This window comes from Neofelis nebulosa, chromosome 1, assembly GCF_028018385.1.
Source record: "Neofelis nebulosa isolate mNeoNeb1 chromosome 1, mNeoNeb1.pri, whole genome shotgun sequence".
Taxonomy (NCBI): domain Eukaryota; kingdom Metazoa; phylum Chordata; class Mammalia; order Carnivora; family Felidae; genus Neofelis; species Neofelis nebulosa.
This window is the reverse complement of record NC_080782.1, coordinates 159,410,878-159,438,318: the sequence shown is the minus strand read 5'-3', so window position 1 is coordinate 159,438,318 and position 27,441 is coordinate 159,410,878. Positions and strand designations below refer to the sequence as shown.

General features: G+C 55.6%; 1 protein-coding gene across 1 annotated transcript in view; it reads left to right on the top strand.

The window, feature by feature from the left end:
- LOC131488312 (nuclear pore membrane glycoprotein 210-like) overlaps nt 1-27,441 on the top strand; it is a 61,449-nt gene that overhangs the window by 10,480 nt on the left and 23,528 nt on the right. The window contains 18 exon segments of the mRNA XM_058690038.1: nt 790-850; nt 853-917; nt 1,999-2,126; nt 2,216-2,351; nt 3,956-4,018; nt 4,186-4,365; nt 7,420-7,499; nt 8,573-8,705; nt 9,813-9,971; nt 13,038-13,129; nt 14,745-14,919; nt 16,339-16,514; nt 18,497-18,717; nt 19,942-20,078; nt 22,855-22,972; nt 23,995-24,141; nt 25,698-25,948; nt 26,936-27,152. Coding sequence (XP_058546021.1) covers nt 790-850; nt 853-917; nt 1,999-2,126; nt 2,216-2,351; nt 3,956-4,018; nt 4,186-4,365; nt 7,420-7,499; nt 8,573-8,705; nt 9,813-9,971; nt 13,038-13,129; nt 14,745-14,919; nt 16,339-16,514; nt 18,497-18,717; nt 19,942-20,078; nt 22,855-22,972; nt 23,995-24,141; nt 25,698-25,948; nt 26,936-27,152 — 2,539 coding nt within the window.

The window sequence follows — 27,441 nt, the reverse complement described above, 5'->3', positions numbered from 1 at the left end:
CCCAGCCCCCAGACCACGTAGTTGAGATACATGCCTTAACAATACAACATGTCACTACAAGTGCATCTACAGCGTGGGAGAGTGATTACGGTGCAGTTTATTTGGGGAGAGATGCTTCTGAACGTGTGGTCCCAGGAAGCAGATAGGGAAAGAAGGAGGTTTAAAATTGGGGGTGGGGGGTCTTTGCAGTGAAGACCGGAACACAGTAACCCGGGTGTGTCCATCTCCTCGGAATGTTCACCAGGTCTGTACGTCAAGCACGGCTGAGGCAGAGATGAATGAGACTCACAGAGCTAAACCTTGAGACTGTGGTGGCCTCTATGGTCTCTTTGCAGGTTCTGAGATTCTGCAAGGTCAGGTTAGGACTTCCGAGTGAGAGGTTTGTTTGGAAAGGAGCTATGTCATGCATGACACTCTTCCGTCACCAGAGCTGCAGAGGCAGTGGCCTGCACAGAAGCTGGGAAATCCCGGGTTGGAATCCTCATTCTGCCTCCGAATTGCTCTGTGCCCCGTGGCCATCGACTGCCCTGCTTTAAGCAGCTTCCGTTTTCTCCTTCTCATAAATTGGAGTAAATGCTCTCGGAGATCCATCCCAGTTTTACCATTTTACATTTCAAGCACTTCCCCTGGTCGGCAGTGGGGGCTCATGGCGAGGGGTGGGCAGGGCAATGCTTGGGTTAGGATCTTCCTCTGAGCCCTGGCCCAGCCGTCTCCTGGAGATGGTGTCCCATGGGCAATGGGCCGATGCCATGAGCGGCTGCAGGACTGAGCCCCACTCCAACCTTCCAGGTGTTCCCTTTGCTCCCGGGCGTGTCGACCGTCATGATCCATGACCTGTGCCTGGCCTTCCCAGCCCGGCGAAGGCCGATGTCTACGTCTCGGACATTCAGGAGCTGTACGTCCGTGTGGTTGACAAGGTCAGTAGCCACTCCCTAAAAGGCCCCTCGCTGCTGATTCACAGAGGCTGGGAGAGCGGTGTTTCTGTGGGAGTTATCTTCCTCGTGCCCTGTTTCTGAGTCCCTGTACCCAGCTCCGCCTGCCCCCTACCCCCACCCCGCCAAGTTGCTTTGAGCTTATGATGTTGTCTCACCTCTGTCACTCCGCGTGTGTGATGTCAAGCAACCTCTGAGGTTATACTTCTTCCTGCCAGTTGACATCGGGAAAGCTCAATTGCGAATCCCGCCCGACGTCGTCTCCTCGTGAGCCCCGACTTGGGGATTCTCGGTCTCTAGCTGGTGTAGTTACTAACTGGCCAGGCATACCCCTTGCTGATGGTGAATTTTCTCCCTAGTGTGAGGGTTTTGGAATCTCATCAGCAAATGAGTAAAATGAGCTATGCCAAGTGCTTTTGCAAAAGGAATGCGTAATAGGTCTAGGCTTTTCTTTAACGTAAACAGGGAATTTTTATTACTGCAAATACCTGAAGGAGCTGCAGCCAGGCTTATAGAGGGCTGCTGTCAGGTTCCTATCTTCCTGACTGGAGAGAATGGTTAGTAATTAAAAGGGGAATGTTCGAGCAGCTTAGAGTGCTTGAAAAGCCACTATTCTCTCACACCGCCTCATATGTTCCTTCTGTGGTTTTACTTCCACTGGTAATTTGCTGATGAGAGTTCTACTTCTTCACTAAGCATTTCTGACTCTTGGTATCTTAAAGTTCTTACTGTACATATTATATGGTGCCAGATGTGAGCTGTTCAGTCAGTAAGCACTTATGGAACTCCTACTGTATGCCATTCTGGCTGTGTCTTTTCACTCTAACTAGATTCTTAATTCTTTAAGAGCGGAGAGCGTCATTTTTGCATTTAAGGATCCCCAAAGCTCTTTGTGTGCAGTAGGCACTTAATTAATTTTCATCTGTTGATTGGCTGATTGTCTGGAGTTCAAGCTAGGTCTGTGGGTTTAAGGTTGACGATGCTTTCACAGAAAGCCTTAGGGTACAGTAGGTGATGAAACTGGTCATTCAAAGGCTACCCTGAGTTTCTGTCCCCTATGATGCAGGTGGAGATTGGAAAGACGGTCAAGGCATATGTCCGGGTGCTGGACTTTCACACGAAGGCTTTCCTGGCCAAATACTTTGCCTTCATGGACCTGAAGCTCTGAGCAGCCTCCCAGATCATTACATTGGTGTGAGTCCTCCTAGGGGTCAGAGGAAGGCATCACAGGGACAGGACTGGCAGGTCCAGGGGAGAGGTCCCAGCCCTTCCCTCTGTTCCAGGGCCCTCGATGAAGCCCTTGATAACTATACCACCACGTTCCGCGTCCACGGTGTGGCCATTGGCCAGACCAGCCTCACCGCAACCGTGAGTGATAAAGCTGGACAGCGAATCAACTCAGCCCCGCAGCAGATTGAGGTAAAGCTGTTTCCCTTCCCACCTTCCTGTGTGGGATCAGTCCTGCCCTTACTGCATGCGTGCACGGGGTGGGAAGTGTGTCATTTCTGTGGCGGGCCAGGGAGTTATGGGGGTAGCCCAGGAAGCTGCCGTGGAGAAACCAGGTTAAAATCTATACCCTGCAATGTCCCCTGATTAAAAGGGAGCCATCACCAGTCCCAGGGATCTGGGGAGGCAGCTCCAGAGGGAGGGATCTGAGTGGCTTTTACCTCCTTCTGGGACAGAGTGGGCAGGATGTGGCTCAGAGAAAGGGAGCCGCTCGTCACACAGCCGGGGAGTGGAAGAACACTCTTGAAACCCTTTGGTGCCAGAAGGGAGCGGCTGGGTAGAAGCCGTGGGCAGATTTAGGCTCCTGTGTGGAAGCCCATCTTGACAGTCGGTCTGAACCCACCCTTAGAAGCAGTGGGCTTTTGTCGTGAGCTCCTGGAGCAAGCAGGTCCTGAGTGAGGGAGCTCTGGGGCACCCCGCAGTCATCTCAGTGTGTGACTTGGGACTCGTCTTGTGGCATTAGGTGTTCACACAAGCCTCCCAGTCCCCGCTGGCCAAAATTTCCCGGCCAAGTTTTTCCATCAGCTGCTTGTCTCCTGCCAGCGTCCTCCACGGGTCTCGTCCACCCAGGGGCGGATAGACTTTATATTAAACTGTGCCGGAGCTGGTGGTTCTGGTTCGTGCCTCTAGAAGGAAGGGCTCCTTTCTTCTGGTGAAGAAGAATTCATTTCTGCCATAAATAGCTCAGCCCTGCGGAGACTAATCCTGATGCACAAAGCAGCCCCTCGGCCGACCGACCGCCACACCCCTTCACTGCACGGGCTCTTCCTGTGCTCCTGCCGGGCGGGCACTGTGGGGGGGTGCAGGACGATGGTGTTGGGCTTCTTTGTGCTGCAGAGACCAGGACATCCTTGTCCTTGACCCCCCACACCCCTCTTTCTTCATCTGAGAAGTTTTGAGGGCATCGAAGTAGAGCACTATTCTCAGGCAATTTATCAGTAGAAATTGGAGAAGTTCAGCGAAATGGAACATCTTGAAGGCACTGGAATGTAAACCTTGACGTGCATCAGAATCCCCTGGAAGACTTGTTAACATATAGATTTCAGGACTCCCCCCGCCCCCCACCGCCCTGCCTCATTCTGGTTTCATAGACCGGGGTGGGCTGGAGAATGTGTATTTCTAACGATTGCCCGGTGACCCTGGTGCTGCTGGTCAGGGGACCGTGCCATGAGAACCACTGCTCTACGCAGGGGTCTCACGTGAATAAAATTGTCTTTGTTTTCATGGGGTTTCACATCTGGTGAAATGAAGCATCGTTGTAAACAACAGAACATGCCCCTGAGAACCACAGATCCTCAGGCCCATGGGCGGGCTGAAATCCTGGGGGGGGGGGGGGGGGGCGCTCAGCCCCCCCCCCCCCCGAGCTGGTCAGGACCCCAGGCCCTCGCCAGTCCCTTCTAACAGAGGAGGGATGTCCAGGCACCGTGCCTCCCTGAAAATATTCAGGGGTGAATTCTGCCCAGCTGTGCGAGCTTGGAACACGATGGCCCCCTTCTCTCTTGTGTCTCCACACGCAGGTCTTTCCCCCGTTTAGGTTGATACCCAGGAAGGTGACGCTGATCATTGGGACAATGATGCAGGTAGGAACCAAAGGCCGCGTGCTCGCCCACCCCCACCCGTGGCCCCTGCCTAGCTCCAGGCTTGCCTGCCCTCCTGGGCGCCAGAGGGCTAAGATGGGGCGCTCCGGGCCCTGAGCTCTGAGGATGAGGCGGAGGCTGATGGGCACTGCTATTTCCCCCTACGCCAGATCACCTCGGAGGGTGGCCCCCAGCCCCAGTCCAACATCCTCTTCTCCATCAGCAATGAGACCGTTGCCGTGGTAAACAGTGCCGGGCTGGTGCGGGGGCTGGCCGTCGGCAATGGCACCGTGTCTGGGGTCGTGCAGGCCGTGGACGCTGAGACTGGCAAGCTTGTCATCGTGTCTCAGGTAACGAGCGTGGGCTCCACTGGACGTGGGTGCTTCCGAAGCCTCCCTGGGCATGAGCCCTCTAAGTGCTGGGGTGCACTGTGCCCCTCAAGAGCTGGGGTGCTGGTCAGCTGGGATGGGGAGGAAGTCTGTTAACTGGGTTCTGGCTCTGCTCATGAGGACCACCCCTCTCTGAGGGTCCTGCTTCTGCCCTCTGAGTCCACAGCCCCTGTCTGCCACCTGACCACCCACCAGGGCCAGCCTAGCCAACTTGGGACCCCAAGATCGCTCAGAATTCTCCAGACTGAGTCTCCCCAAGTGCTCTTTTTTTTTTTTTAATGTTTGTTTTTGAGAGAGAGAGAGCACATAAGTGGTGGAGGGGGGGAGAGAGAGAGAGAGAGAGAGAGAGAGAGAGAGAGAGGATCCAAAGCAGGCTCTGTGCTGACAGCATAGAGCCCAACATGGGATTTGAACTCACAAACCGTGAGACCATAACCTGGGCTGAAGTCGGACGCTTAACTGACTGAGCCACCCAGGCGCCCCTCCACAGCTGCTCCTTAAGGGACAGAGCCTGGTCTTCAACCCCGTCCCTGCCCTGGGGGCATTCTAGTGCATGATGGTCACGCAGCCTGCAGCCCTCTAGTTCTCTCAGCACCCCTGCCCCAGGGTGTCTACGGCTACCCTGTTTCCAGACGACGGTCCTGAGGCACAGCTAGTGGGCCAGGGCTTGGGGACATTCTGATGGAAAAGGGGTTACTGTTAGTTCCGACACGCTTCGTGGATCGCAGTGTGTGTTTTCAGGGGCGTGGGTAGCCAGGCTGCTCTAAGCATGTGGACGATCGGACATCAGTAGTGTTTCAGACCCAGAGTTCTATTTCCAGGAGAAAAGGAGACCCTGAATCACGCAGCAATGAACTTAAGTTATCCCCCAAGCCTCTCGGCTGGACTCGGGGACTTTTGCTAAGCGCTTTTCTGGATCAGCGGAGACAATGGAAGGCCGAGCTAGGGGAGTCCTCCCCCCAGGAGGGTCTTCCTGCCCCTCATTAGTGGCACTGACACTAGGCGGGTGAAAGTCGGTTTCTAAGTCCGATAGTTTCCCTTGTTTCCCAGGGGGTGGAGACCTCACCGGGGTCCGGAAGGGAGACGGGAGATGGTTTCCACCTCCTGAGCAGGGCTCAGAGTGCTTGGATTCTCCCTGACGGTGCCCTGTGGAAGCGTCTCAGGGGAGACTGCAGCGTGGACATGACCGTGCCAGAAATCTGGGCTCTAAGAAGAGCATTGTTTTGTGTAACGTGACTGTGGACGGCCTTTGCAGAACCCTGTCACCCTGCTCCTTGTCCAGCATTCAGGGCCCCCTGGAAGGAGTCCATGAGCTCCCATGAGCTCATAGCATCTGAACACAGGTCACCCAAGGGAGCTGGCTCTGTGCACTGCCCTGGAGATGTGCCCTTCTTCCCTGCAGCTGACTTTGATCTGACATTGAGTTCATTGATTTACTCCTGTTTGCCCGAGTTTCAGTGTCTCTGCAAGTAACCGGTTAAGCCACAAAGTCCTTTTGCATCGTGGAGGTAGATGCCCTGATTGTACCTATTGATTTTTATAAAGACAAAGTGTCGGGAACGTGAAATCTGCCCTGTGGCATACAGCAGGATTCAGATAGACGTCTTGGAGGAGAAGATGAAGGACCAACGAGGCCTCGCCTTTTTTTTTTTTCTTTTCTTCTGAAGAAAGGATTAGGGCTTCGGGAACCAGCCTATTTTTCTCCCCCCTGGGGGCCCAGGTGGCTGAGATGGCAGCTGGCTGGAACTATGGCCAGAGGAGCTGACGGCCATGCATTTCCCTCCCAGCCACTTCTCTCTCTCTTTTCTTTAAATAATTTTTTTTTTGAGAGATAAAGTGTGCAATGAGGGGAGGAGCAGAGGGAGAGAGAGAGAGAGAGAGAGAGAGAGAGAGAGAGTCCAAGCAGGCTCCCCACTGTCTGTATGGAGCCCAATGTGGGGCCTGAACCCATCAACCGTGAGATCATGACCCGAGCCGAAACCAAGAGTCGGACGCTCAATTGACTGAGCCACCCAGGCATCCCACTTCTCTTTGTGGTCTGACCTCGCTGGGCCACCTCTCTCCGTGTGTCTCTCATCGGGTGGGGTGGGAGAGGAACTGGGGGAGGGTCTGGCACCCCTGGGCAGGTGGAGTGACTTTGCCAGCAGTTCCATCTGAAATCCATCTCCTAGAGCCCCGGCAGGCAGTGGTTCAGCCTGAGGCCCACGTGTCCACAAAGTGTAGGGGGTTCTGCTCAGTAGCTCCAGATCATAGAATAGGCACCCGTGGCCAAAGCATGGGCCAGGACTGGCAAAGGGAGACTGGGCAGTGAAAGGGACAAAGGCAAGGAAGAGAAGGAAGAGGATGGATGTTTATTGAGTACCTACTATATGCCAGGCATTAGCCTGGATCACAAGACACAGGGTGGGCTCAGTATATAAAAAAGGCTTAAGGGTTTTAGTAGCCTGGGCTCAACAGAGTCAATAGCACTATAAAGAAGCCAGATAAGGTTAATCTTTGACCAGATTAACAAGAGTATAGACTTCAGAATGAAGGAAAATATACAGTCGGCTCTAACCAGACTCTATCTGTATCCCGCATTTGTCCCAACACCCTGATCATTGACGGAGAGTAACACATTAGATTTAGGGTCGGGAGCATCTGGACTCCTGTCTTGTGAGGGCCACCCAACCTAGAGAAGAACAGTGTCCGGTCACTGCCCCCTAGTCTCTCTGGTGCTGACCCAGAACAACTCCATCTAATAGGTCTGCAGGCTCAGAGGACAAGGCTGGGAGCCCCAAGGGAACGGGAGGAACAGTGGCCAGATCTGTGTGGGGTGAGCCACCCACAAAACCAGGCTGCCTTGGGAAGAGGAGGGTGATGCTGGACATCCGTGAGCACCTTCCAGCCATGCAGCTCCCAAGCTGGCCTTGGCAAGAGCCTCCCTGTTTGGAGGGGTCCCTTGGTGAAACACCTGTTGTTGGCTGATAGTACCCCTCTGCCCCAGCCAGCCTGAGCCCAAAGCCCTTTCCCTAGGACCTCATGGAGGTGGAGGTGCTGCTTCTCCAGGCGGTGAGGATCCGTGCCCCCATCACTCGGATGAGGACGGGAACCCAGGTGAGACGGGGACCCCTCCAGCACCTGCTGCCGGTGTCGCTGTCTGAGCAGCCCCCTGGCGGGTCTCAGGCTCCGAGTTCTGGTTCAGGCTGAGCTTGTGGGGAGTGGAAGTTGCTGCTAGGTCGCTGTTTCCTCTCCTGCTCAACCCCCGCTTATCTCTGGGGTCAGACTGAGCTTTAGGACGGAGCCCTACCGTTTCCTGCTCTAGGCCTCGCAGGCATTCTGTGTGTTCTCGCTCCCGGTGCAAAGCCCTCGTGGGCATAGCATTTACCCTTCTCCAGTTCTGGGTCCCCCTCCCTCAGCACAGTTATTGAGTGATGCCTGTGTCTCCCTCCCCCGAGTCTGTCACCCTTCCACACCTGGAATAGCACCTGGCAGGGAACAGGAGCCAACGCTTGGATAGCAGGACCTCAGGGCTTTCTGTGCGGTGACTCATTGGACACTCATCAACAAGCTGTGAGGTGGCTCCTGGTGTCAGTCTCTATGTTACGGGTGGGGAAATGAAAGCCTAGAAAGCTTATGGCCTCTGCCCAAGGTCGCATGGCTAGTAAGTGCCAGAACTGGAAGTTGACCTAGGCGGCCTGGCATGGAGTCCATTCTTCCCGTTAGCGGTATTGCCTCCCCTGGTGGGCACTCAGGAAGCACGGGTTGAGGGAGCCCGTGAACCCCACCTGTGCCCATTCCACGTGAGCAGGGAGCCCCTGCTAGATTGAGAGAGGAGCAGAGGCACGGATGGCAGGGTGGCCTGGGCTGGGCTGGCCGGGGGGCTGCAGGCCCCCTGGAGCTGTAGGGGGCCACGTCACCAAGGGGGTCTGTCAGCCAAGGTGAGACGCCGTGCACAGCTCAAGAAGGACCGCGTGCGGAGGGGCTGGCTCTGTCTCTTGTTTGCTCATTTGCTATTTCACCAGAGCTTCTCGCCCCTGTGCCAGGCCCTTCTCTGGTTAGGGAAGAAGGGCCCCCATTGCACAAAGGAGACAGGAAAGCGCCTGGGCTTGGAGGTGCCCAGGGCTTGGGGGGGGGGCACTCTTGGCGGTGGGACTCTGCTGGTCACAGGCCTGGCTTCTCTCCTGCTGATGCCTGTTTACATCACTGGGATCACCAACAGCCAGAACCCTTTTTCCTTTGGCAGTGCCGTGCCGGGCCTGACCTTCCACTGGTCTGTCACCAAGCGGGACATCCTGGACATCCAGGGGCGGCACCAGGAGGTAACCCCCCCCAGGGTCCCCTGCCCCCTGCATGCACCGGCGTCCGGAGCTGGGAGGGTTCTCCCCACGTTTCTGCACGTGAGCTCTGCCCGCTCCCTCCCAGGCTGGTCCTGGCCCTGTCCTGCTCTCTCTCAGGGCTCGTTGGGACACCTTCTCCCAGATCCTGCCACCGCACTGTCCACCCCCCACCCCCAGTGACCTGCCTCCGTTCCCAGTCCTCTCGTGACCAGGAATATGGGCTCCTAGCTCTCCCTCCTTCCCGGTCCCGGACTGCCTGCAACCCTTTCCACTTTAAGCACATTCTTGCTAAGTGCCAGAGAGGGGCGTCGCGGGTAACCCGCTTCAGAAGGCAGCCTTGTGGGGAAGTCACAAAAGTTCCAGGCCGTCACAGGGTCTTGGTCAGGGCCCCTACTCTGTACTTCTGACCTTCTTTCTGAGGCCATGCCTCACAGCCCTGGGGCTTTTTCCAGATTTACCCCAGAGGGCAACCACCCCCACCCCCCTCCCCTTAGCCCTTCTTAGAGGGACCCTGGCCTCTCCTCAGACCTCAGAGCTGGACGAGTAGTTATAACCCCCTCGTTGTGTTGATGAGCCCATACGGAAGGGACATGCCTGTCTGGCCCAGGGAGCCAGTGGGGAAATGGGACAATGGGACCAGGTTCCAGCCCTGGTGACTCTAGTCTGCCCTCCCTGGGTCATACAGGACTCGAGTGTGGGGTGGTTTTGAGAGGTTTCTTCTTGCCTTGTCTGTGCATGGTGGGGAGGGTCCTGTCTCCAGTGCCAGGGGCTTCCTCAGACTGTTCCCATAACACGGACATCCCAGAATAGAGGGTCCCTTCGCGGAAAACTGCCAGGTCTAGCAAATACCTCTCGGTTCATCACCCACCCCACATGCTAAGGGCTCTGAGAAGCTCTGCCCGCCTAGGTTGGGCCAACATCCCCAACATGCACCCATGAACCTCGTGAAACTCCGCCTCCCGCACCCGTGACGGGTTAGCGGGCCCTGGCTGGAGCGGTGAGGCAACGGCCTTTGAGAACAGGCAGGTGGATGTCGGGGGGACTGGAGCCCCTGGCCCTCCCTGAGAACCTATTTGGTGTCCATCCCAGGCTTCGCTCTGGCTCCCGTCACAGTACAACTTTGCCATGAACGTGCACGGCCGGGTGAAAGGCCGGACCGGGCTGAGGGTGGTGGTCAAGGCTCTGGACCCCGCTGCTGGACAGCTGCACGGCCTCGCCAAAGAGCTCACTGACGAGATCCAAATCCAGGTGAAGGACAGGTGGGCAGAAGCCGCCGTCAGAGGGAGAGGAGGTGCCAACCCAGCAGCCTCTCCCCCCGGGGACCATTCGGGGGCACATCAGCCCTTCTGCCACCCCACACCTGAGGAGTTCTCGGGCTGCAGGGGAGCCCGCAGATGGGGCTGCCTGAGGGCATAGGGTGGGGGCGGGTGGCTGGCAGTCCAGGAGGTCCGAAATAGCTTGATGTATTCCCTAAAGAGCGGGTAATCCTGAGCTGGGAGTCTGAGGCACCTTCATGGTAGAAAGAAGCCAGAGAACTGTCTGAGTGGGGCATTAATTGAATTGTCTGTGTTTATTTCGCAAACACTCACAGACCACTTACCAGAGGCGGACTTGCCATTCCCCAGTCCCCAGTGTTGCCTCACCCGTGAAGTGCCTCCCGAAGCCTGTGGGGCAGGCGCTGTGGGCGTTGCTGCTTGATGATGAGCCCGAGGCCTTAGGGGGGAGGGGTCAGAGTGTGCCCCCAGGTTGCAGTGAGTGGGTGGTGGGTCCTGAAAGGCCTGGAGGGCTGTGCTGTGTGTACGGCCTGGGAGACGGTGTGACCCATCGATTCACAGATGGAAACCGAGCCTCAGAGAGGGAGGGGGCCTGCTCCAAGCCTCCAGAGGAGCCCTACTGAGTCAGGACCAGGAGCTCAGCAGTTTTTCTCCCACCCAGGCCTCAGTGCCTGCATCTCTCTCTCCAGTCTGCCCTCCTCCCTCCCCTGACTATCGGAGCCCCTCAGTGAAACTAAGGATCTGGGACCCAATAACTTCTGGGATACCTTAAATGGCAAAGAAAAATTGGGGGTACTTGGGTGGCTCAGTCAGTTAAGCGTCCGACTTGAGCTCAGGTCATGATCTCACGGTTTGTGGGTTCAAGCCCTGCGTCAGGCTCTGAGCTAACAGCCCAGAGCCTGGAGCCTTCTTCGTATTCTGTGTCTCCCGCTCTGTCTGCCCCTCTCCCACTCATGCTCTGTCTCTCTCTCTCAAAAATAAACGTTAAAAAAATTGCAAGAAAAAATTGAAAGCAGCTCCTGAACGTGAGAAAAGAAACAGATCAGGTCCCCTCTTCAAGAAGAAATAAAGCATTTTCTAACCTAGGTGCCTACCTAGTCAGGGGTAAAGATTTTCAAAGAAAGAAACTGTCATTTACCAACCCCCCTCACCTCGGGCCGCACATGTGTGCATGCACACACACACAGACACAAACACACACAGACACGTAACATACATACGCATGCAGAGACACAGACACGTATGTATACACAGATAAATACAAACACAGACACGTGCAAATAGATGTTCTTCCCAGTTAAAAATGAAAGCATGTCTGGCACCTCCTCATTGGATAAAGACGGGGCTTTGCAGCCTTCGAATTCTGTGACCTTGCATGAGTCACTGAGCATCTTTGTGCCTCAGTTTCCCTAGCTGATAGCAGTTGGAGGTTTGGGTATGTCAGAGACTTAGCGATGCTGGATCCAGCCCACAGATGTATTTGATTTGGCTCATTCTGTGCTCTGAAACCATTTTTATTTGTTGCGAACATTGAAAAATAGGAAGATGTATAAAAATCCAATAGGCAGCTTGTCCTGAAGATACATGGCATTTTTCCACATGTGCCCAAATCAGCAGGAGATGGGAAGCAGCCCCTCCTGGCCCCATTGCCCCCCGCTTCTCCCCGATGGTGAGACCACCTGTCAGTTGCCATTGACCGTGGTGCTTGCATTATTCCTTTTCTTAAACTTGAGTTAACAGGAAAGTAATATCTCTCTTGCACCTTAATTTACCTCTAAAGAGGGACAATAGGGGCGCCTGGGTGGCTCAGTCACTTAAGCATCTGACTTCGGCTCAGGTCGCGATCTTGCAGTTCGTGAGTTCAAGCCCTGCGTCGGGCTCTGTGCCGACAGCTCGGAGCCTGGAGCCTGCTTCGGATTCCGTCTCCCTCTCTCTCTGCCCCTCCCCTGCTCATGCTTTGTCCCTCTCTGTCTTTCCCTGAGAAATAAACATTAAAAAAAATAAAATAAAGAGGGACAATAAAGAATATGCATTTAAGACAAATAGGAAGTAGGAGGAGACATTTTTGCATGTACTTCCTGTGCAGTGCATGCATCCGAGTCAAAATCAGGCTGCTCCACTCTGGGTGCCACCTGCCTAGTGGAAGGACTCCCCTGATGCCAGAAGCCCATCTAGCTCCCAAGGTCATTTATCATTCACCATTTCGGAAGTGCTGCCACGCACATTGCTACTGGAATCCTGCGGCTCTTTGAGACAGACATGGCAAGGATTATTAGTTTTAGACCCATTTTACAGATGAAGAAATCTAGACTTACATATACGATCAGAACATAGCAGTGCTGGGAGGGAGGGAGTTTTCTTGGAAAACCGAGCCCTTGGGATCCAGCCAGTCTGATCAGATCGGAAGCCAGTGGGGAGCTCAGAGCTGTGCTCAGCATCCAGACCCGGGTGCCAAGGAAGGTCCTTCCAAGGGTTCCTAGAGAAAGGGACTTGGAAGGGTGGTGGGCAGTTAGGGTGCATGTAGGGAGGGGTCTGGAGTTACCATAAGTGCAGCAACCATGGGCTGGGGAGCCGTCGAGGGCCCCGGGGCTCCTGGGGAGCGATGATCAGATTCACTCGGACATTACCAGGTTTATCATCTGCCCTGGTTCGCCAACATGCCCCGTACCCACACTGTGCGGATCCCGCAGGACCGTGGCAGGAGGGAGTGAGATGGGGGTTATTCTGAGATGGGCACACTGAGGAGCAGCTGAGCAAGACCCTGGGTCCTGTAACTCTCTACGCTGCCTTCTGTGCCCAGAGAGATGTCCCCACCACCGGGAGTCTAGGGAGGGGCCCGTGCTTCCTGGCTCCGTGAAGCAGATGCCGTCGGGGCCTCTCTTAAAAGTCAGCCCTCCCCGTCCCATCCCCAGCCACCTGACAGGTGCTGGCAACAGTGATCCTCCTGTCTCCACCCCGTTGGTCTCCCTCCCTGGAGGGGAGCTGGTGCCTGGCCGTGACTCCAGTCGCATGACAGGAAACAAAACTCCCTCCATTCTAGGTATTCGAAAAGCTGCTGCTGCTGAGCCCTGAAATAGAAGCAGAGCAAATATTAATGTCGCCCAACTCGTTTATAAAGCTTCCGACAAACAGGTACGTGACTCAGCGCTTGTTTGCAGCTGGGCTGAGACGCTGCGCTCGGCACCCGACGGCTCATTTGTCAAAGTTGTCAGGAGCCGCGGGTGCTTCAAGCGAACGGCATCTTCCTGGGCTTGAAGTGGGTGCGGCTTCTGCATTTCCCCCTCTCTCCGCCATGGATGGCGTCTTCTGCTGTTCCGAATCATGTGTTCCCAAGGGTCCTTCTTATCTTCCCCGTAGCCTCGAAAGGTTTTAATGCCCACTGCTCAAACCCGCTACCTTAAAGGGAAAGAAGTGCTACCTTGGAAGAGTTAAATTTTCAAATGCCCCTTTGTCTTCAAGGCTTGCTGTTCAGTGTGAATAATTCCTGACCCAGCAGCATGGGCATCACCTGGGAGCCGGTTAAAATGCAGACCCCGGGCCCCACCCCAGACCTGCACGTAACAAGACCCCCACTCGATGGGGATGCACATCGTTGTCTACAAGGCACAGGTGTAAAACACGTCTGCCAATGTCATTCCCACCTTGCATTCAAATGGGGTGCCTTTGGTGGCAATGACTTGCACGTGACCTACAGTTGCACGGTGGGGGAGGGGCTGTAAGGACCACAGGAGTGCTCGCGTGTTCCGTGGAGCGCACACATGTGGTGGTCATTCGTGCACGTGTCTAGATGCCAGGCTGTGTGCTAGGCTCTTGGAACAGGTGCATGACGTGCTGGTGGGGAAGCGAGAAGTACGGCACGAGAAGGGGACAACGAAACAAGGTATAACGGTTAAGCCAAGGCCCAAAGAAGGGCCTTCTGTGCAAGGATTTAGGGGAGGCCTGTCTGAGATAGTGAGGCTTGAGCTATTAAAGGATGAAGAGGAATTCTGCAGGTTCCCAGCAAGGGGTTACCGATGGGGGAGAAAGTTGAAGCAGAAGCAGTAACATTTACTTTAAGGTCATCTGAGGAGGGTCTGTCGGCCTGCACGCAAAGAGCACGGGGAGGGGGACAGGCCCTGGGGGCTGAACACCTTTGCTCCCTGCTGTTTCTTTGTTCTGTAGTAAGCCTGAAAGAGAGTATGAAACACTGAGATGTGTCTCCCACCCAGCCCAAACCACTTTCTGAGCCAGCAGCCCATTTTCATCCCGTTCCCTGCCCTTGGAAACAGGACAGGGCAACACCATTGCTTCCCTTTCACAGCTGGGGAGACCGAGGCCAAGAGAGGAGGCAAGCAGCTGTTTGCGGGGCATTGGGACTGCACTCAGCTTCTGCCTGGCGATGGTCTTTCACTGTGCCAGGCTGCCTTATGGCAGCAAATGGGGAAGTTTGCCCCAGAAACGATCTTTGACAGCATATGTCCCATGCAGCTGATGAGAGGAGCTCAGGCCTCAGCCTCTTCTCCCAGAAGCAGCGCCCTCTTTGGAACCATCGGTTTTGCAAATTAAGTTTCCCGTGGGTGACTGATGAGGCTGAAGTTGAGCTGAGCACCCAGGTCCTAATGCACAGTGGGGCTAAGATCAGGCCTTTTCCTTCTCCCAGGAGCCATCGGGAAGCCCAGATGGCTGGATCTCAGGGCAGGGATTTCGGGCCCCTTGCTGTGACCGGCTCCCACACTCTGAAAAACCGAGTCTGTTTTTTTTTCCAAAGGGACGGAGCAGCATCTCTGAGCTGCCGCGTCCTGGACGGGCCGGAGAAGGTTCCTGTCGTGCATGTTGACGAGAAAGGCTGCCTGACGTCAGGGTCCGTGATTGGGATGTCCACAATCCAAGTGACTTCCCAAGAGCCTTTTGGGGCCAACCAGACCATCCTCTTTGCTGTAAAGGTAGGTTCATGCTTTCCTGCTTTTTGGAGTAATAAAAGCAATCGTGTCGAGGTAAAAAAAAAAAAAATCTCCCCTCGCAGGTATAAAATAGATCTATCACCTTCCAGCTGAGAAATTGTAGGTAAGAATTTATTGAAGAATAACTTGGGAGCAGAGGTCCTAGCTGAAAAGTTCTAGCATCTTCTAGATGTCAGAGCGGAAGATCCTTGGAGATGGATTGCAGTGGCCTCATTTCATAGATGGGGAAACTGAGGCCCAGCGAGGCCCGTGATTTGCTGGGACCAGCACCCATGTCCTGACTGGGCAGCCGGCACCTGGAACGTGATAGGTGCCTATGCACATTGACTGCATGTGCTGGGCACCCGACACAGAAATGGTTGCATTATACACGTGGCAGCATGTGCAGTTCAGTGACCCATTTTACAGGCAAGGACACTGGGACTCACCATGGAAATGACTCGCTCAGTGAGTCACTTCAGTGGTGGAGAGTCAGGGTCTGGTCAGCCGGAGTCAGGTCGTGTCATCCGGCCGCATCACGGCGCTTCCCATGTCCCTCTGCCCTCCGTGCTCCGTGGTGACGGGGACTTTCTCCTCCTCGAGCATCCTCGGGTCGGGTCCCCGGAATTTCCTTCCACTATCTCGTCATAGCCACTTTCTGAATCCTGGGTGACAGACAAGATACATGACTTCACGTTTGAGATTTTGCCATGGTCACAGATCTGTTTCCTTAATTAATGTCTTTTTGTTTCCGTAATTAATGCCTGGCAGGGAACCTTCAGCCTGGTTTTTGAGTCGGTGAAAGCAGCTTCCTGCTCATCCTACCTCAGCAAGTATGTACTGAGCACCAGCTGAGTAGAGGTCGCTGCACCCGCCGATCTTTATCCAAGAAATTGGGTCTTCTGAGCGGAGCTAACTTTCTGGCCAGGATAGATTTTACCCGGAGTTGGAGGGCCAGGGCTGCTCTCCCTGGAGCTTGGGTTTCTGGGCTCTGGGATTCTTTCCCTGGAGCACCTGTCAGCACGTCGTGGCTCCTGGTTAATACTTCCTCTGCCGTCCAAGTGGGCATTACTTCCACTTTAAACACCCAGAGAGCCAGGTTTTCGAAGGAAACTGAACATCGAAAGCCCAGGGGAAATTTTTGCCAATGTGAATAACGATCTAATTTTTCAAAGTCATGGGTTTTGACTCTTGTAGATTGGGGGGTTTTCTTCTAGTGAGGCCCGCCCACTGTGTGGGAAGGTGGGATTCTTGTCGCTAGGTTGGGACGCTTAGCGGACCAAGGCCTTTTCTCTTTCCATGACCCCTGAGTCGATCAGCCTCCCGATCCCTCCCGAGGCGGGCCCCACTGGGGGCAAGTGACTCCTCCCTGGGAGGCTGGTCCCCAGGGCAGTCATCACCACACCTGCTCACTGTCCCCAGGTATCTCCTGTGTCTTACCTGAGGCTCTCCATGAGCCCCACCCTGCACACCCAGAACAAGGAGGCTCTGGCAGCCCTGCCTTTGGGAATGACCGTGACCTTCACCGTCCACTTCCACGACAACTCCAGAGATACCTTCCATGCTCACAATTGGGTCCTCAGCTTTGCGACTAACAGGTAGGATGTGGGTGGTGCTCATCTCCCCCGTGAAGATGTGTGTCAGTTGTACTTGGATTTGATGTATGGGTGTGGCTGAGTCCACTAGACCCTCCGTGCCACTGGAAGGAGAGCTTTGTTCCCTGCAGTCTTGAGGAGGGAGCGTGTCGTGCTTGCAGGACCACAGGGGGAGCACTGGGCTTGGGCAGGAGGCAGCGGTGAGGGGAAGGCAGGGCACAGAGCCTGTACTACCTCGTGGCGGGAAGCTGTTGGCGATATCCCGTGGCGGGCCGGAGGTGAGACACAGGTGTTGGGGTTTGTGATAAACTTTGGTGTACCCGTGAAAGCCGACTGCAGGGGAGACGTAGCCACCCTGGCCATTGCACTGGCCCTGTGATCAGCGGACGCAAATCAGTGATCACAGACTTTATAAAAGTTGGTCAGAGCAAGGCACACACATTCCAATGCTCTGGTGCCGGGGAGGAAGGGGTCTGACCTTCACTGCATCCCCTTGTGGGTGTACAGGCCTTTCCACGTGACATCTCGCTGACTCCTCACTGCCGCCTGTTTGTAGAGGCCCAGAGAGGTCAAACCACTTGCTCAGGGTCACGCGGGGTTTGAACACCAGGCTCCACATGAGGTTCATTTTGGCTGGCCCTGTAAATACCCCAACAACCTGGGGTTTCTCTTTAATGTTTATTTTTGAGAGACAGAGCGTGAGTGCGGAGGGGCAGAGAGAGGGGGACACAGAATCCGAAGCAGGCTCCAGGCTCCGAGCTGTCAGCACAGAGCCCGAAGCGGGGCTTGAACTCACAAACCGGGAGATCATGACCTGAGCTGAAGTGGGACGCTTAACCCACTGAGCCACCCAGGGGCCCCACCATCAGTCTGTTTTAATTAGACCTCCAGGCGATTCTAAAGGTTGAGAACTACTGCCCCGGGGGCATGCAGACTAGCTCAGAGGAGGAGAGAGAAGCATCAGGCATAGGAAGAAGAACGGCTTGGGCAGGGGTTCTAGGGCCTATGGGGGGGCAGAAGATTGTATTCAGGTGTGGGTGACCATTGCAACTTGGCCTCCTCACAGGCCTGCTTAGCGCGCCCAGGGCCAGGCGTAGGGGGGCTTAGCATGGTGGGGGAACTGGGGCTTGGAGTTGGAGCCCGTTCAAGCCCTAGCTCTGGCCTTTGTGGCACCTTCCCAAACAAGGCGGCTCACCACTCCAGGCCTCTGTTTCCACACCTGTCATGCGGGGAACATGCCTAATCCTCGGGGCCGGCAGCTGAAGCCATAGTCGTGAAGGCGTCTGGCAAATTGTGGAGCTCTTTGCACATTGTACGGGCCATCCATGAGTCTGGGATCTAGGCCACCCTGGAGGAAATGGAGCCAGCTCCTCCCAGCCCCTCAGCTACCCCACAGAAGTCCCGCCAGCCCTTGAGCCTCTCTCCTAGAGACCAGCGGGAGCTCCGAAGAGAGACGGCGTGGCGGAGGAGACGAAGCCAGAGACCCTACCCCTCAGACCTGCCGGTCTGGGCCTTTCCACCAGAGCGACATTGGCTGGTGTTGACCAAGCACTCACTGTGCCAGGCACTGGTCTCGGTGCTTTATAGCTACTGACCTGGTTTAGCGCTTACATCCAGCCCTGGACGTGGGTACATATTATCCCCGTTTTACCCATGAGGAAGTGGGCAGAGGCCATGCCTCCTGAGAATGTCCTTGTTCCCTGTTGGGAAGGGACCAGCAAGCATCTGGAAGCTCGCCTTGCCCTCTGACCTCAGCTTTCCCTCCTGGGACGTGGGGCATGTGCTGTGGGCCACGGGCTCCTCCCCGGGGGAGATGAGATGAGACCAGGTTTGGGCAGCTGCTTGGTAAACTTAAGCTGGAGGGACGCCCTGGAGCCACCGTTAGCAAGAAGCTTCGCCCAGCAGAGGACTCAACTACGTTTCTCCCTCCGGAGTTGGGGGCTCTTTCCTGAGACTGAGAGCCCGCATCCCCCTCCTGTGCCTAGAGACGAGTTCGTGCAGATTGGGAAGGGCGTCGCCAACAACACCTGCATCGTCCGGACCATCAGCGTGGGCCTGACGCTGCTCAGCGTGCGGGACACGGAGCACGTCGGCCTGTCCGACTTCGTCCCGTTGCCCGTCCTACAGGCCATCTCCCCGGAGCTGTCCGGAGTGGTGGTGGTGGGGGACGTCCTCTGTCTGGCCACAGTTCTGGTTGGCCTGGAAAGTGAGAGAGAGAGAGAGAGATACTGGCCGGGGTGGGTGTGAGGGGCTTCCTTTTGAGTCCGGGGCAGCCCCAAAGGTGGGAGCGGGCTCCTGTCGTGGGGGTGAGACAAGCAGGGCTGGCATGACGTTCAAGAGCAGGAGTCAGAAAACCACAGGCCAAATCCAGCATGCTGTCTCTTTTTGCAAACACAAGTGCCTGGGAACTCTGGCACACCCTCATTTACATGTTGTCAGGGGCCGTTTTTACCCTCCAACTGCCGGGTTTGAGCGCTGGCATCAGAGACCTCTGGGCCCGCACGGCCCAACAGATGTGCCATCTGGCCCTTTGTGGAGGAGGCTGGCCAACCCGTGCACTCGTATGGCTCTGTCCGCTAGAAGTTTCTAGCACTGTGGAAACATCCCGTATCTACACTGTCTGCCACGGGGCACTCACGATCCAGTACTCTAAATGTGGCTAATGCAACCGAGGAGCTATGTGTTTCATTTTAATTCATCTGGTGGCTAGTGGTTACCATGTATCGCCAACAGCCTACATCTGGAAGGAAATGTAAGGAGAGAACAGCTATCGGGCCTGTTCCCATGCCACCTGTAGATTCACCACCTATGTTACTCAACTTCTTTTTTCAATTTGACTCCCTGGTTTTTTTTTTTTTTTTTTACCTAATTAAATTCATTTCAAAAAGACATTCAACACTGCCCTTAAAAGAAAGCAAATACAATTTGCCAGAAATAGAACGTGGCTGTTGAGTTATTTTGTTGTATCTGTTATATAATGCAATTGGCTTTTAACTGAGAAACGCTCTTGAACCTGACACTTGCTTTGTTTGCACAAAGGGGTTGATAAACAGTCAGGGGTGGGCAGGGCTGGTGCGTGGGGAGGTTCGGCACCCGGGTCATCCCGGGACAAGGAAGTGATCAAGAGATTCCAAGCAGGGAAGCACTGGAGTGAACATAGGGCCAGAGGTTCGGTCTGGGCAGGGTCACAGCCGGGCAGAGAGCAGGTGTGCTCCGGGGGGCCGCAGCCAGGAGCCAGGGGAGGTGAGGGGCGGGGGCGAGAGCCAGGGTGCAGAGGCCAGTGGCGTGGATTCTACCCTGAGGGTGATGAGTGAGCTCCCCCGGGAGCAGGGTGGAGCATGGTGGTGGGGCAGTGTCACCCAGATGACAGGGCTGGGCGGGAATGGCAGACGTGGGAAAGATGAGTGACAGCCAGGGCTTTCTCTCCCAGGCCTCTCCGGAACCTGGAGCTCTTCAGCTCACAGCATCCTCCGCATCGACCCCAGGACGGGCGTGGCTGTGGCCCAAGAGGCGGGATCTGTGACGGTTTACTATGAGATTGCTGGGCACCTGAGAACCTACAAGGAGGTAGGGCTTCGGGGCATACGTGGCTCACCCTCTTGGGGTAGAAGCCTCGGCTTTCTATCCTGAATGGCACCCTTCCCTTAAAAAAAAAGAAGCACCAGCACCCTGCTAGGCAGTCAGGATCCGGAGTCGTGAGTCTGGGGTCTGCTCCCCACTTCCTCCGGGATTGGAACAGGTGCCCTTTCCTTCCCAGGCCCCTGCCTCCCACGCTCAAAATGGTGTCATGACAAGGGCTGACCTCCTGGGGCCGCCCCCCAGCTCCCACGCACGCTGGCGTAAGGGCACGAGTGTCCCCTGTGGGCGCTTCCCCAGGAGTCTCGGGGCGGGCGGGCCGGCGTGGCCATTTGGCATCACCGGCAAAGTCACTTTTTGAGTCTTTCTGGAGGTGAACAAAACCGTTCTCTCTTCTATTTATCTCCAGCTGAGAATGAATCAATGAGCAGCGTCTGGCTGCGTTCCAAACGTGTCTCATTTTAGAGCCAGCGTGCACGTGATCGAATCCAGCAGTTTAACCTAATAGCTTGCATATTTAGTGCCAGGGCTCTGCAGTGGGTGAGCGGATTGCAGATAGAGGCACCTTGTGACTAATAAAGCTGTGCTCTCCCAGGAGGAGCCGCGGAGAGTGGGCAGGGGCGGGTGGGAGGGGGGCTGGAGGAGAGGGCACAGCGTAGGCAAAAGTGTGCAGGGCTCAAGAGTCGAGCCCTGATGGCTGGAACATAGGCAGTGGGGGGAGTGTGGAGGCTGGCGTTGCAGTCAGATCGTGTGATGCACATTGTGTTCTGGGTAGTTCCTGGTTAAGCACGTGAGCTCTGGGGCCAGGCTGCCTGGGTTCAAATCCCAGCCAGGCCACTGAGAGGCTGTGTGGCATTGGATAAGTTATTTCACCTCTCTGTGTCTGTAAAATGGAGGTAAGAGGGCCAAGAGGATTAAGAGTTAACCTATGTGAAGCACTTAGAATGGTACTCAGCACCTAGCAAATGTTCAGTAGGTATTAGCTGCACCTGTTACTATTCCGGAGCAAAGAGGAGAAGCTTATGCCAGACCCAGTAGGGATTTATCAGGGTTTTGGGTTTTTTTTTATTTTATTTTATTTTATTTTATTTTTAATTTTGTAAAAAAAATTTTATGTTTATTTATTTGGAGGGAGGGACAGAGAGAGGGGGTGACACAGAATCTGAAACAGGCTCTAGGCTCTGAGCTGTTAGCACGGGGCCCGATGCAGGGCTTGAACCCAAGAACCGTGAGATCATGACCTGAGCCAAAGTCAGACGCTTAACTGACTGAGCCACCCAGGCATCCCTATCAGAATTTTTTTTTTTTTAAGTAAAGAGTGATCCCAATCAGAGGTAATGTTTGGAATGAGTATCCAGTGCCTGGTGGAGTCTAAGAGCCCAAGAGATGGGGAGTAGCTGCAGGGGTAGTGAGCCAGGAGACAGGATGGGCACTCTGCTGGCCCTGTTGGGTGGGCAGAAACTAAGGGAAGGTCATCAGAGCTTGGTGACCATTTGGAAGTAGGGGTTGAGGGAGAACCCTTTGGGGGATGACCTCCCCGGCATCCGGACTGAGTGACAAGGTGGATGTCGGTCCTTTGCCCTGATGGCAGTAGGGGGTTGCAGAAGGAGGGGCCGGCACTGGGGAAAGATGATGAGTGGATGGAGGCGTGGCCAGTTGGAGGCCTTTGCAGCTCCTCTAGGTGAGGCCTGTGATGAGGCGGCAGGTGTTTCTGGAGCTCCAAGACAGCAAGCTGGAGATGGGGTGGGAGTCCACAGCACAGACGTGGTTCTGGAAGACCTGAGAGTGGACGGGTGCACATACATGCAGCACATACCACAGCAAGGCCTTGGGCCCCCTCTGCCAGGTGTGGGGGGAGGAGGCAGAGGAAGCAGGGACAAGATGGCAGGCAGCCAGGAGTACAGGAGAAGGTGGGAAGAACCAGGGCCCGGATGTGAGTGCCCACCAGCGAGCGTGGAGGTGATGGGGCCAGCCTGATGGCCTGCCTGTGCTCTTGTGTCAGCCACAGGAGCTGCCTGGGCTTTGGGGAGGAGTGAGACCCCATCCCTGCTCTTTACAAGATCACGTCCCGCTAGAAATCCTGTGGGAGGCAGGAAGTGCTCAGCGCCTGCCCAGAGGTGGGAGGACAGGCTGCCGGCTGGAGGGGACCATGCTGGAGCTGGGCCTGCGAGGGCCAATGGGGTCAGGCTCTGTGGGGGGAGGGGGGAGGGTGATCCCAGCTTAAGAGGGGCGCACGACTGGCATGTTTGGGTGCAGCCAGTGCAGGCTGGGCCAAAGGGAGTGAGCAGGGGAAAGTCTGGGAAGACTGGAGTCTGGAGGGGCGTTCAATACCCAAGCTATGTGAGTTGCCTTTTGGTCAAGTTGATTTATTTTGAATAAATGACGGTAAAGTAAAATGGCTCCTTCTCTCATTGCTGAAAGACTAATTAAGCAAACTGATGAACAGAGAAGTGATCTGCCGCTGTCCCAGGAGCCAAACCCCACAGCCCACCCCGGACTGAATGCATTCACACCTGCTGTTCAGCACCGCACTCTGCTGTTAGGAAAAGCAGCTCGTTCAGAGGGAGGCAGAGTCTGACCGGCCTGGGGTCTAAGCCCAGATCTGCCACATCTGGCCAAGTCTCAAAAAGACGTGGAGCCTCAGTTTTGTCCCCTGTGCAATGGGCAGTGCCTGCATCCCGGGCAACGGGGTGAGGTCACAAAAATGCCCGTCACTGAGCCCACACGTGGTCGGTGCTCAGTGCAGCTGCCTCGGCTCCCTCCCCAGATAGCGATCGGTGTCCCTCAAAGGATCGTGGCCCATTCCGTCCGCCCAGGCCAGACCAGCTTCCAGGAGGCCTCCAAAGTGACCGTCACCTTGGGAGACAGAGGCTCTAACCTGAGAGGTAAAGAGTGAGGGGCTTGCTTGGTCTGGGGAGGGGCCCCGCCAGTCCAGTCGCAGGAGCAGGGAGGAGGCTCCCCGTGGCCCTGCTTAACCTCACGCCAAAGGCAGAGAGAGCATTTAACCCCTGCTGGCCCATTCCTTCCAGCTTTTTCGAAATCCGAGTGTTCTTTCTAAAAGAGCCCAGCACCCAGAAGCTGCCTGTGTCTGAGCTGGAAGTGCCACTTCAGCCCCAGGGCAGCCGAGTAAAGAAAGCCCCAGTTGACTGCTGGTAATCCCAAGAAAGTAATGATTTAGCAGGCCTCGCCGCCGATTTTGATTTTTGTGATTACCTTTTCCAAGTCATGCATAGAACATCCGACCCTGGCCCTGCCCGTGACAGCCCTGGACAGCAACTGCCAGAAGTAAATACATCGATGTGGGCTGGTTTGGTGTTTTTTGTTTTTGTTTTTGTTTTAAACCACGTACCCAGTGGAATTAAATACCACTGTTCTTGTTCTGATTGATGACGTAGCTTTTCTGCATCATATAACCTCTCTTTTCCTACCTCAGGGCACGGGGCCAATACTGCACAATTGCCGAGATGATACTCAGTGTATTAGTGGGAAACTGTTGCCCTCCTGAAGTCGAGAAATAAATTGCCCATTTTCCCCCTGCCGACAGGAACAGACGATGTGCATTAGTGGGCCCGACCCATCTGCTATGCTGCGGGACGCAGGCTCTGTAGCCCAAATGCTGAAATTCTGATCTGAAATTGCCCACGATGCGGAATGACCCTCCTCCCCCATAGAATTCTCCCCAGCTCTTATAAACCGTGGTGCTGTCACGAAGCTTTGGGCAGCCCTCGGGGGGCCCTGTGTGGAAGGAATGTGGGGCGTTTCACGGCCCGGCTAGCCTGCACCTGGCCTGCTCTTGCTCCCTCGTTTCGGGGCTCTAACAGACGGATGCAGAAGCCTGTGCAGGGGGGCCGGGGTGGGGCGCCTAGTAGGTCTGGCCCATGCCCTTCTCACCCCTTCCCCTCTCCAGGTGAGTGCTCTCCCTCCCAGATGGAAACCATTGAGACTCTGCACCCAGAATCCCTCATTAGCTGCCACCTCCAGTTCAAGCAAGATGCCTTCGATTTCCCAGCGCGTGACGTTTTCACGGCAGAACCAGGATTTGACGCCACCCTGGGTACGTTTGCAGGGGTTTGCATGGGACGACTGGCTTGCATGGAAGGTTCCTGTTGGCGTGCCGGGCTCACGGCAGCCATCTGTCCGGAAGGGCCATGTCTGTCAGGAGCCCAGCCTGGCGGTCGATGCCACCACTCTGGCCTGTCATTCATTTTGGCCGCCGGGCGGGGTTGGCGGTCCAATGCTGGGCGCTGGCTGTCCTTGGCACCCACCTACATGCAGCAGGCAGGACACATTTCAGAGTTGGAAAGGCCGGGGTTAGGTCCCTTTCTGCTCTTCCTGCCTCAGGGCCAGTGGGTGTTAAGGCTGCCTCCCTCTGTGAAATGGGAAGGATGATGCCTTAGAGCTGAGCGGTGCAAGCGAGAGCTGGGCAGAAGGGCCCTCGTTAACTAGCCAAGGGCCCCACAGTGTGTCCAAACAGAACTTCCACTGCCCCTGATGCCCGCGCCACGGGCTGGAGTGACTGCCTGGCCCCGGGCATGCCGGCCACGTGGTGCGGAGTGTCTGAGAAGGGGGGTGCCCACGTGGGGTGCTTCGAGGGTTCAGTAGGATAGTTCCTGCCATATGCTGAGCACAGTGCCCAGCATATACTATCGAGTCCTCGACAGTAGCTGCCCAGTGTCATTATGATAATGAGTGTCGATGAGCATTCGGACCATTCTTCAGTTCCTTCCAAGAACATGCAGCCCGGTCTTAATTAGGAGGCGTTAGCGAGGGCACAACACCAGACCATAATAAGCCCAGCCTGCAGCTTGCCATGGCCCGGGGTCAGCACCCAGGCCGCTGCCTAAGATGCAGGAGGTATGTCCTCAGGGCACCTGTGTGGGGCCCAAGTGCAGGGACAGAACAGGTATTTGATGGTCCCGTGCCCTGTTTATTGGCTAATGCAGCCCCGTGAGGGGGTGTGAAGTTATTCCCACTTGATCCGAGAAAACCAGGCCAGCAAGGAGGCTGACTCACCCAGGGGCACTTGGCTGGCAAGGGCACGGAGGGGACTCCAGCCCAGGCATCCGGGTTCCAGGTACTTTCCAGGGCATTGCTCAACAGTGTGCATTGAACGCATTTATCTACCCAGGGCCAGGCGTGGAGGGTCCAACAAACACCAAGGTAGCCCCAATCCACACCTTCACAGGACTTCCTGCTGTTATCTGGGGCCACGGGCCATCCTGGGAGTCCGCTCCAGCTCAGCCTGTAGCTCAGCATCGGGTCACGGTATCCGTTCATTATTTACTCACCCCCATCCTGAGAGCCAGGATGGCTAGGCCCTGAAGTGCAGAGCTGGCCCAGACGTTCCTTCCCCAGGCAACGTCAATGCAGTGGGGATCTGGCGAGCAGAGGATTCTGAGGAGTGAGCGAGAGTGCTGGTCACAGAAAGGGTGTCCAAGCTGGATCAGGGGTGCTGAAGAGGGACGTCCCTGGAGGTCCCTGGAGGAGGTGACGCCTCACCTGGGCTCTGAAGGATGCGTAGGAGTTTTGCAGTTAGAAGAGCAAGGAGAGAGTGCAGCGTCCGGGCGTGGGTGGGAGAGGGGACAACTCAGAGCTTGCTTGTCTCCACAGGCCGGTACTTCTGCTCAGTCACGATGCACAGGCTGACGGACAAGCAGCTGAAACACCTCAGCATGAAGAAGACAGCGCTGCTGGTCACCGCCTCCATCCCCGGCAGCCACATCTCTGGCGAGCACGTTGGTGCCGAGGTGCCCTTCAGCCCAGGGCTTTACACTGACCAGGCTGAAATCCTTTTGAGCAACCACTTCACCAGCTCTGAGGTCAAGGTCTTTGGTACCGTGGAGATTCTCGAGAACCTGGAGGTGAGTGGCGTCCATGCATGAGCCGGGGGCCTTGGAAAGGACCGGAAGGCAGGGAAGACGAGGTGAAACGTGGAAGTCGTGGACCACCTCTCTTTAAAAGTGAAAAAAAGATTTTTTAAACGTAGATACCCTTAACCTTTTCTTTTCCCCCATACCATTATCTGTGAGCTTGTATCATTGAATTAGTTACTGGGAATGCTGCCGGACTTCCCCAACCAGGAGCTCGGTATGCGAGGGCAGTACTTAGCACAGAGCGTACCTAGCACATAGTATGTGCTCAGTGAACACTTAGTATGTTCAGTGAATGAAGTCAGTGCAGGAACGTACACTGACATGGGGGAGGAAGAAACGCTATAATCCCTAACTTATCACCGATGCCCGCGCAACTGGGGACGAGTCCCTAGCCCTGGGCCTCAGTGTCCCCATCTGCTGAATGCCGGGTGAACGATGTCCTAGGTCCCGCAGCCCAGCAGGCCGGTAAGAGATCTGGGGTGATGTGACAAAGGGGTTTTTGGCTCCTCCGTTTGCCGTATCCCTGGTCTCACTGCAGCAAACGTGGACGTGGATGAACGTTCTTGGAGCGAGACGGCGATGAATTCATTGCTGCTGATGGAGGGTCTGCCAGTCCAGGGGTTGAGCTGCTGGCGATCGGCCATTAACAGAGCTCCAGGCTGCTGCCTTGGAAAGTTGGCGTTTGGTGGTAGTTCATGTTGGTTTAGCGTTTTTTAAAAGAGCACTTGATTAGAATTCAATGATATTGATTTGTCCTTTCCTTAAAAACACTCCCAAGTGTAGACAGTATGCTCCTTCCCTGACTTTGCAGATTTCACGCTGTCACTTAGAAGTACCCAGGCGTCATCGCCTACCTAGGAAGGTGGACCAGGGAAGGGTCCCCACCCCTACCGTCTGGGCCCCAGAGGGAAGCACAGCATGTCAGGTGGAAGCGGGGGTGGGGGTGCCGCTCTCCAGCCGCATTGTCTCTCCCAGGTGAAATCAGGGTCCCCGGCTGTGCTGGCCTTTGAGAAGGAAAAGTCTTTGGGGCTCCCCAGCTTCATCACATACACAGTCGGCATCTCGGATCCCACAGCTGGCAGTCAGGGGCCTCTGTCCACCGCCCTGACCTTCTCCAGCCCCATGACTAACCAAGCCCTCACCATTCCGGTCACCGTGGCCTTTGTGATGGATCGCCGAGGGCCTGGTCCTCGTGAGTCATGGGATGGGACACCGCTGGGATGGACCTGGGCGAGGAGGGCCGGTCCGGGTGGTCTTGGCTGTGGGTGGAAATCTGGGCAGGAGAGCAGGAGGGGGGCGGGTCAAGACCTGGAGGACTCAGAAATGCAGATTGTCCCACAAAGTGGATTTGGCCCATTCAGGTAGCTAGAGGGATCCTGTTGAAATGTGACTGGATTGTACCCCCTCCTCTGCTCAACACTGCTTTGGCGCCCACCTCCCCTGGGGGATAAAGCCCAAGCCTCTCCAGTGTCTTGAAAGGC